A 10,962-nucleotide genomic window follows, 5' to 3' on the forward strand; every position below is an offset into this window, starting at 1 on the left:
CTATTATATTACACCAAAAATTATACAAAAATTTTAAACTCAAATGTCCACAATTATAAGGGTGGTCCCGCTGAATATTATTATAGTTATAATAAATATTTGATCCAAGATATTTAATTAATTCTTTTGGTGGTTTTAAATTACCATAGCTGTCAAAGTACTCAATATAATTATTACATTTCGCATAGGCTACCCAATGAGTACCAGGATTTATTGAATCATCTAAGTTAATTATACCACATTCTTTTTTGTGAGGGTATTTAGGTAACTCATCTCTCATAAATACTCCGCGGAAATGAGGGATATTTTGAGAATAATTCAAAATATCTATATTGGTAAGAGCTTTATTGGGTAGCCGAATATTTAGTTTTTTTTATCAGATACATTAATTCCAAAACCTTCTTTATATGTCTTAATATTCAACCCATTTCCAAAAGGTAAAGATCCAATTTTTTTATTATGTTTTTTCAACGCTTCCAAGCGTTTTTTCGCAACTTTATAATCATTAATGGCTTTGGTAATTCCCGCTGTACCGCCAGCTAAACTTCCAGTAGCTGATAATCCAGCGAATATAGGTATTAAAGGCATATAACCCCCCGTTTTCGGAATAGGTATAATGCGAGGAATTGTAATATTTGCACTCTTAGCTAGTTCCTTAGCTGCTTCTACTGCCAATTTTACGGCCAATTTTTTGCACGTTGGTTTAAGTTTCTGAAGATGTCTCTTTGCATGAGCTATTACGTATTTCAAGTTTTTCTTTATACCTGTTCCAGAACGAGTTTGTATACGTTTACTTTTCATGTGTTTTAAACCAGAACCAGTTTTAACTTTAGCTAACATAGCTTTATTAACAATATGTGCTGCTATCTTTTCTCCTAAACTAGCATCAGATGCCGTTGTGCGGTTTTTAGCCATTTTCATCAGTATGATATCAGCTTTATGACGATCAGTTAAATCTGATGATTTCTGATATGCTATATCATGCGCTTTACAATATTCATCCAGCTGGTTAGTACCGCTTTTATTATTGCGCAACTTTTCATTTAACCTCGTACCGGGTCCACAATAATTATATCCAGGAAGGTGAAGCTCGATGGGTAAGTGATTAATCAACCAATTTAAGATACTGCTCTTGACCATGCTCTTTGGTATACTAAAGGCAATTTATTAGACCGCTTAAATAAGTAAACAATAATTCAATCCTACAGAATGACATTCATCTTGTCAATCCAGCTATTCTCAACAGAAGGTAAACCTAACCATTTGACAAAAACTTTATTTCCTTTCCTTTTTAAAACTTTTTCTACAAGGTATATGTCCGGATGTTTTGTTTTCTGTAATTCTTGAGAATAAAATGACCCCAAAATAGGTTGACCTCTTGAATCTTCTAATAAATAAGTAATAGGAATTGTTTCATTCACTTTAATGATTTTAAATATTTCTGTTGACCAATTAGGTGTATATCCCTTTTCAAATGCTCCTTTATATTTACTTATACGTACAGAATCACCAACTTTCAATCGCCCCAGCTTATTTACAAGACGAGACTGACTTTTTTGTAGTTTATATCTTTCTAATATCATTCTCTTATTAATTGCATCCACTTCACATGGCTTCCGATTGATGGTACGATGATGAGTATTATTATAATCGTCAATGATCTTATCCAAGGTACCATCAACCCACCTATATTTTCCTTTTAGGCTAAATTCTTTATATAATTTTGACTTTAACGTTCTTATGAATCGTTCTGCAATTGATGCTTTCTTTGTAGAATACGTTGAATAATGATTTATTTTGTAAGAATTAGTCAACTGTTTAAATTTATCATTATAAAATTCGGTACCAAAATCAGTTTGTAAGTTTTTGGGTATACGACCACCGTTAAGCAATGTTTTAAACGCATTACACACAACCTCCTTTCTTTTATATTTGAGTGGATATGCCCAAGCATACTTTGAAAATGTATCAATAACCACCAAAATGTATTTATAACCTGAATTTTCTCTTGAAACAAACTGCATATCTATTAAATCAGCTTGCCATAAATCATCTATATCTTTCATTATTACTCGCCTTCTTGGGAAATGTACTCTAGCATACTTATGGATTTCGTTTATCACATCTAATTTGCTCATTCTTGATCTTTTTCTTGTTATCGTTCAGTTTTTCTAAATTATTTACCCTGGTTATCATTACCGTGACTAAGTCATTTATGGTTGTAATTTTTTTATTGCAGTCGGTTATAAAGTTGTCAACGTATTCTTTCGTAACACTATCAGATGCATTTACAGGAATATGTAAATTGGTTATTATTTTATTTTCAGCATCTAAATTTCCATCATTTAATATCTTCAGAACAAAGTTATTTGTAACAATATTATTATGAAATTTAGGTTTTTTATTCAAATGATGCCCAAATTTATCAACGTTCATGTTGAAGTATTAGCTGCATACTAAAAGAACTGTGAAATATACCATTACTTTTGTTCTTTGATGATACCAGCTTCTCTAAGTTCTTCTATTATCGATATTATTTCATTATCATGGCTAGTATTGCCAGCATTTTTTGAAGCAATAAGCAATTTTAACCTATCGACTAATTCATTCGGATCATCCCAATATACAAGATCTGTATTTGGTTTAAATTTTTTTTTAAGAGTTGATAATGTGCCACCCTGTTTTGAACTAATTTTAGAATCGAAAAATAAGGGTTTTATTATTTCTCGATACTTAACACCTTTATCTCCTTTAATTTGTCCATAAGCATGATAGTCTCTTTTATGCGCGTTAGTGTTATATAATATATCTTTATATACAAGTTTGTCTTTGTCTTGTATAAGCGACAAATCAGGTTTCTTACGTAGTAAAAGTTCTTTTAAGCCAGGAGTTAATTCATATGATCGCCCACCAATGTTTAGCATAATAGTTTTATCTCCCATTAAAGGGTTTTCAATTTTAGTAAATCGTACCTCTGAATTTCCAATCATTATGTTTTTATCGCTTTCCTTTCGTATTCCAAATGGAATATCCATATTGTCATAAATATCGATAATATCATCTTTTTCTAATGAAATGTCTAGATCTGTATATATTTTTTTTTCGAAACTGTCAATTTTATCTTCATTATTATTATTAAATTTGTCAGTATGTGAATCGTATTTTTTTTCATTTAGATCTTCATTTTCCATGATTTTACTTAAATTTCCGTGAGACATCTCTTCATTTGGTTCTTTATTTTTCTTTTCCTCTTTACACGTAGGTTTAGAGGTATCAACTAACACTTTTAATGGCGCTGTTATAGGTTTCAAAATCCTATTCAGATTTAAATCTGTATGATCATCTACGTTACGCATATGTTTTAATTTATTTTTTATAGAATTAACTGATTGTAATAATTGCTTTTTTAGATTTTGCTCCATTATACCAAACTCATGTACGACAGTTCAAAGATTTTTTGTCAATGATTGCTTTTTATGTTTTTCCAATATTTATATGTTCATTGTAATTATAAATATTATTTAAATATAATAAAGGTGTCAAAAGTTTTCCTATATCTCCCTTTGTTCATATTACAGTCTTTATTAATTACTAAGAAGTTATGTGGCTCCTTCCACACCGTTGTACAAACTTCTTTAAATTTGGACCATGATATATCCGAATTAATGTGTTCTTCGAATACGTGTTTAAGATTGACATCATCTTGTTTAAATAAAATCAGTAAATTTGCATTGTCACGTAATAATTGTTTTGGGATTTTGGAATAAGTTTGAGTTAAATAAAAACAATCTAGTTGCTTGTGTCTTCCCATCGCAAAGTGAGTACGTATATTTGTTTGATCCTCACATGCGACGTCATCGAATATGATTACAGAGTTTGGTAAAGCTTTATTAGGATGAATAATGTTACTGCCATCAAAAACGAAAAAATTCACTTCCGGAATATTTTTTAAAACAGCAGCTAAAAATGCGTACTTAGGTTGAAACGCTGTTTTAGAATATAAATATATATTTTTAAATTTCAGTCCATTAGAATGTAATAGCAAATTAAGCATAACATTTGTTTTTCCACAATTTGATGGTCCACAAATTATACAACGAATAGAATTGGGTAAAAGTTCACTATGCTTTACACATAATTTGTCTTCACATAATTTTATAGTATTTATATTTAATGAAAGGGGTTGTTTAATCAACTTCATCATACCATTTGATTTATAATCCATTCATCCAAAGTATTTATAGTTAAGCTATGTAAAATACCAAAACCATATTATAAGGGAAGTAAAAATCAAAATAAAATAAGTTACAAATCATTTATTCATAAAAATCTTATTAACAAGCATCATTCATATTTTTATATTTGTACTACATGAGTAACTGAAAATATACATAATTATAAGAACAGTATGCAGGTAAGTAGAATTTCTTACACTATAAAATTGTCTTTGCATGCCCCCAGGGTAAGGTTTCTACTTGATTCGATAAAATTTGACGTTTATCGTCATTCCTGTTCAACACAATTTTATTTATTTGTTGAGTATATAATACATGCTTTATAGATCTTATTATATTCATTTTGCACCTTAAAGTTTTATCGTCTCTCAAAGTATCTCTGTACTTATTTAAACTTAGACGTTGACTAATACATTTAGAAATACCTTTTGCTTTCTTTACTTTATGCTTTAAACTATTTATATAGTAAAGTTTAGCCCTTAAACCAATGAATTCTTCTATGATGTCACCTCCTAACTCATCTTTAAACAGACCAGGCACTTTCCCATTGATTAAAGGAATACCAAAAACATTTAATGCTGGATAATTGCTTGTATCAAACTTACAAATATTTTTCTTAATATCTTCGTAAACATCTCTTGTTTCTATGAAGTATATTAAACTATCTGTATCAGTATAACATAATTTTGCTCTTTCAGAATAAAGTTTTTTCACAAAATTGTAATGAAACTTATAAAGATGTTCCTTTGCATATTCTAAAACGGTAAATCCTATATAAATCGGTCTATCAAGGATTATTTTTTCTTTTTCTAATTGAATGGCTACAAAATTTTCAGAGAACACTGAAACATTTTTTAAATTAGGGCGAGCAATTAATTTTTCAGCAGAAAGGCATTTTTTCGTTTTGTTATCATTGTCATTCCATTTTGTGACTAATTTAACATTAACTTGTTTGCGTTTATTTTCAATAGTTTTGCCAAAGACTGAGTTGTTTAATAGTTTAAAAAAGTCTTTTTCGAATTCAGATGTAGCTGACTTTCTTAATCGTGTATTTAAATCAATATATTTCTTTAAAAAGTTTTCTTGGCGGAAACATAAAATACGATAACATTTCCTTAATATCAGACCGTTTCTAATACATTCTTTTAAATGCGTATAATGAATTACATATTTATATTTATCATATAAATTCGCAATTAATTTTGAAGTCTTTCCTCCTGGTGGAGTGAATTTTTCCACGGCAAATGGCAAATCTTTATGACCGTCGTGTAAAATATCAGGATAAACAAGGTCTACTTCTAAAATATATCCAAAATCAGAATCGTTAGAAGTATCAGAAAGATCAAAACTTGCTATTTCTTCTTGGGATAAGAAACGGAAATCAGATACCGGTATTTTTTTAGTCATAGCATAACCATAGAGATTATTGCAATCTAGATAAAGCAAATAAGTAGAAGGTTTAGAATCATTATAATCTGGAAGGTATTTGTTATTAGCTTTAGCATGTCGAAGTGAACATTGTGCTAATCCTCCTCGAATACCTTTTTCAACAAACTCATAAATTTCTAAATCATCGATCAAATCTAATTGTATTCCAGTAGATAATAGCATTGCATCCCAACTTAAACCAGGAGAAGACATATAATACAACGGATCCAGTTTATAATAAAGCAAACAGTTTTTTCTGAAACTTTCAAATATATCACATAATAAGACAACATCACTCTTTAAATACAGATCTGTGTAATCACCAAGCGAATGAATATCAAAAGTTTGCCATATCAATTTAGCACGTTCATAGTCATCATCACTAATATGTTCTAATTTTAAACTATTATAAAAGTTTTCTTTTGGTGGTAGCTGGATTTCCTCAAATTTGTCCCATGAATCAACGTAGTCATAGGGATAAATTCCCTTTTTTCTTAACAAGTCAAACTGTTTTCTAACGGGGAAACATTTCTTAAAATGAATTAGATCGTTTTTTGATAAGTTGTTACTTAGTATTTCTATGCTTGAATTCAGAAATTGAAATGAATCTATAAATCTCATTTTAAAACTCTCATTATTACAAACTGGCACAAATTTTGTTATCGAAAGATATTTCTCTTTGCTTTTAGGGATGATTTCAATTTTTCCCGGATGCTCGGCTAATTTCTCAATAAACAGATGACTGTCATAACCCGACAAATTATGAATAACAATTGGTACATATGAACACTCTTTATACAATAAATTACAGTACGAGTGTGCAGCGCCTCGGTACTGTCCAGTAATGTGATCATGATCTAGGACTCTATCATCGAATAATAATTGGTCACAAACGTGACAATTAACGGCGTTTCGAAATTCATCCGCTTGAGTTTTTGTTAAGGGTAACATTGGTTTTTTATCCGACAAAATGTTGTGAATTGTTAGTATCTCTTCAATTAAATATTTTACAAACTTTTCTACGCAATCTGAACCTCTGTATGAAACATACTTATTTAAATTTGAATCATACGAACAACAAACATAAAATCCGAAACAAGAAGCTTGATGTCGTCTGACCCTGTGTGTGCGCTGGGTAGATGTTTTATGGGGATCATCAACGCGAAGCAATACACTTTCAAAATCAGCGTAAATGACAAATTTCACTTTTTGTTTTCTTTCGTAATTCTTAAATTTTAGTTTACTGTTCTTATCCGGTAATTCTGTAACTATTTTTGAACAGTTATGTTGATCATATTTGATTTTATTACAATAAAACTGCAAACATCTATCACATAAAAACATTTTACCTTTATGCTTAGTGTTCTGTTTACGTACGAGACGCAGAAGATCTTTAATAAGACAATAATGTCCAATTCCATTTTTTTCAATGTATAATAAATTAATATGATTTATTTTTTTATTCTGTGTGACATACAAAGGTCCAGTTACATTATTTTTAATATCTAAGCCATATACTTGAATACTTATACTACTGTTATTTTTTTCAAATAAACTTATGTCTTTTGAGGATGGTGGAAATGACATTCCGCTCGTATTAAGTATATCTGCATAGTTCGGATATGAACTGGTTCTGCATACATTATGTTTTGATGGAAACAAAGCAGCAATGACACACCACAAAAAACAGTGATTATCATTGTTTTTAATATTTAAACAACTCTTGGTATTTTTAATTTTTGTAGGTAAATCAATGTACATTCCACCTCGTAAAGGATTATATTTACTAATACTAATTTCTAAATGACTTATTGAGTGAATGGTCCAGCCCGATTTCTTGTGTTCAAATTCGGACATGTTACTTGTAAGCGCGCTTACGAGATTATCATAAAAATAATATAAATCTGAAGTACAAAACAGTGTTTCGTATTTAGTACTAAATGATTTGAGTTCCATTTCATAGGACTCGGGTAAAGTATAATATGCAAAAAGTTCAAAATAAATCTTAATACATTTATGTTCATTTATTGATGTTTTAATTAGGTTTAAAATTTTCGTTTTACTGTCGCACATAAAGGAATCTGGGTCTAAATAATTCTCTTTTTGTGGGATATTCAAACGATAAGTGACAATTCTATTTTTAAAAGCAGTAGTAATTATTTCTATATTTTCAATATCCGTTCTAACTAGACATTTAGATTTATGAATTGTTGTTCTTAAATGATGTGAAATTTTATTTTTAGGTATTAAAATATTACATTTCTCACATTCAACCATCTTTGTCTTATCTTTGAATTCACAACGTGGTGGTTCAACGATGTTCGTTGTAGTAGCTGTAAGAAATAAAACACAAATTAAAGAGCATAAAACATTATTTTAATTGAATAACAAAAAAGATAAGGAATTATAATTATTTCAATTGAATATAAAGGAATACAAAAGAAGGAATATAAAAATGCACGCCAGATTTTACAAACCCTTTATTAGTACAAACTCGTAAATGTATCTAAAATAAAATATAATAACTCTCTGCATCATGATGCTTAATGCCGAGAGCCCACCAAGCTTCGTGAATTCATATTTAAAAATATGAATTCACGAAGCTTGGTGGGCTTTTCTTGTATTCTTTTCGAACTGCCGCTATGAATTGGGATAGATGGCGCCAGGCTTCTGTATCAGTATTAGTTCTGTTCTTAACTGTAACAATGGCCTGACGCCATCTATTCATTGGTGGAGTGTTTTCAATTTCGTTGCAGTTATAAATTTTTAATTCGATATAATGAGTCCCATTTTTCGACTCAATTAATTGTCTGCTGTGCCCATTAGCCACCCGCCGTGTGATATAACTTGCTAGCACCGGTTTTGCAGTGGGAGCTGTCGGCATTTTTTCACCTTCATCCTCGGAGTCACTGCCAAACAAGTCGACAGCGGTTATTTTTGCTGCTTTTTTCGAAGTATTTGCACTCGCTTGTTCGGTCTCTCGCCTCCTTTTCTTCTTACTATGAGATGAGGATGAAGATGAGGTATCGCTGCTCTCGGCACGCGGAGAAGGGAACAGCAAATCAGCGTTGTCAGACCTGTAATTAAAGAAAAATGCTATCATTAAAACAATTGAGTCGAAGTTTTAATTTTAATAAACCTGAAATTAAAATGAAATCGAGAAATCCTAAGAAATCTACAATTTTATATTTATTAAATTTTTAAAATAAATGGAATAGAACATTAGTAACTTTACACGCTTTTGAATAATCGGTAGGTAATGAATAGAAGAAAATATTCCCTCCTCCGTTTCATTACCTTTTATTAAAATCACCTATAAAGTTACTTACTTACTATTAAAAAGTATGTCTATTATAATATATACTTTACTATAAAAATAATTCAATTAAATATATAGTACTTCTATATTCTATTAAAATACTTCTATTAAAATTATATATACTATTTGGGCTATAGGTACTTTCAATATACAATTACAACATATTACAATTTAAAACATAAACAATAATACAATTTAAAATTAATGGAATTGAACATTAGTAACTTTACATGTTTTTGAATAATCGGTAGGTAATGAATAGAAGAAAATATTCCCCCCTCCGTTTCATTACCTTTTATTCAAAACACCTATAAAGTTACTACTTATTATTAAAAAGAACGTCTATTAAAATATATACTACACTATAAAAATAATTCTATTAAATATATAGTACTTCTATATTCTATTTAAATACTTCTATTAAAATTATATATACTATTTGGGCTATAGGTACTTTCAATATACAAGATAAACATGATTATGTAATTAAAATGATGTCATATTCAGAGTACAATGATTTATTTACAAAATATAGCAGTAAACGTAGGTATGTACTTACATTTTAATTTTGCACAGGAAAAACTTCTGAACTGCTTGACTTGAGGAGTTCTGCACGATGAGACTGGTAGCGAGGGAATAAGATGATCCTCATGTGTTATGAAAACTTAAATAGTTCTGGAGACATGTAAATGTGTGAATAAAAAAAAGCATCACAAGCATTTTCCCTAAGGTGAAAAATGCTAATCAAATTTAACACTTAAGGTGAAAGAAATAACGAAGTTAGAGTTAAGATATGAATAATTTTTAAATTTAGACTATGATTTGCCTCTGGTTTTCTTTTCTGCCGCATTGGTAAAGTTTGTATGGTAAAATGTTCAACTAACAAAAATAAATACCAATTTATTAACATAACAATATTTCCATGTATCTTATGTTTTTCAGCCGGGTTTGGTTGTCATAATTAAAAGTTTCTTCCTTCAAATTAGTTTGAAAAATATTCAATAAACGGATATACACTTACATTAAAGTTACTCATAAAGGAATTCCTCTAACCCATTGGCGAAATCTTCGCGTCAGCGTAAAATTCAGTAAAGCCATACAACATCTCGCCTCTGGTTCTTCTTTCAAACATACCACTTAAGGTTTGTATGATCAGATATTCAATGAACAGACATATGCAATAATTATTATCCATAACAATTCTATTTGATATTATATTATTGTTTGCAGCCGGGTTTCCTCGTCATATTTTTAGTATGGTTAGCTTTGTTTAACAATAACACAATCATCATCATCATCATCATCATCAGTATGATGGGTTGATTTTCAAAAATCCTTTCTTAACGGATGGCTACGTCATAATAGCTATCTGCATGCCAAATTTCAGCCCGATCCGACTAGTAGTTTGAGCTGTGCATTGATAGATCAGTCAGTCAGTCAGTCAGTCAGTCAGTCAGTCAGTCAGTCAGTCAGCCAGTCAGTCACCTTTTCTTTTTATATATTAAGAGGCTAAAATGTCAGCTGAATCATAATAACGAATCGCCTGTCAGCACATTATTCAAATCAGCTCCATAGTTTAGGCGCTACGCTGGAACATACATTAATACAAATACATACAAACATACATACACTGCTGAAAGCATAACCCTTCCTTTGCCTTAATCGGTTAAAAATATTCAATGGGCGGACAAATTATTTTATATAGTTAGTAAAACGGATACGTACAAGAACAATGGGGTGTCGAAATCATCGCGTTGGGTGGCATTGCATTGTGTTAATAAAAGCAAGCTTTCACAGCAATATATCTCGAATAAAAAATGTTATTCAAATTTAACACTTAAAATTAAAGAAATAAGTTCAATTATAGAATATTAATACGATTGACTACTGCACCTACCTACACCGTCGGCTCACTACCGAGCACGGGTCTCCTTTCAGAGTGATAAGGTTTTGACCTCTACTAAAGAAGTCTACCACGCT

General features: G+C 30.2%; 2 protein-coding genes across 2 annotated transcripts; both read right to left on the reverse strand.

Annotated features, from left to right (window-relative positions):
- Positions 1-2,480: 2,480 nt before the first annotated feature.
- On the reverse strand, positions 2,481-3,422 carry LOC138404663 (uncharacterized). Its single transcript, XM_069509238.1, has one exon. The coding sequence runs from the start codon at positions 3,420-3,422 to the stop codon at positions 2,481-2,483; it is 942 nt and encodes a 313-aa protein (XP_069365339.1).
- Positions 2,553-10,141, reverse strand: LOC138404664 (uncharacterized). The gene is made up of 3 exons (XM_069509239.1): positions 10,004-10,141; positions 9,542-9,657; positions 2,553-8,740 (listed from the first exon to the last, which is right to left on the reverse strand). The coding sequence occupies exon 3, from the start codon at positions 7,938-7,940 to the stop codon at positions 4,434-4,436; it is 3,507 nt and encodes a 1,168-aa protein (XP_069365340.1). The 5' UTR covers positions 7,941-8,740; positions 9,542-9,657; positions 10,004-10,141; the 3' UTR covers positions 2,553-4,433.
- Positions 10,142-10,962: the final 821 nt, after the last annotated feature.

Source organism: Maniola hyperantus, unplaced genomic scaffold (assembly GCF_902806685.2).
Source record: "Maniola hyperantus unplaced genomic scaffold, iAphHyp1.2, whole genome shotgun sequence".
Classification (NCBI taxonomy): Eukaryota; Metazoa; Arthropoda; class Insecta; order Lepidoptera; family Nymphalidae; genus Maniola; species Maniola hyperantus.

Coding starts and splice junctions, on each gene's coding strand:
- LOC138404663 (XM_069509238.1), bottom strand. CDS start 3,422: ATGGAGCAAAATCTAAAAAAGCAATTATTACAATCAGTTAATTCTATA.
- LOC138404664 (XM_069509239.1), bottom strand. CDS start 7,940: ATGGTTGAATGTGAGAAATGTAATATTTTAATACCTAAAAATAAAATT.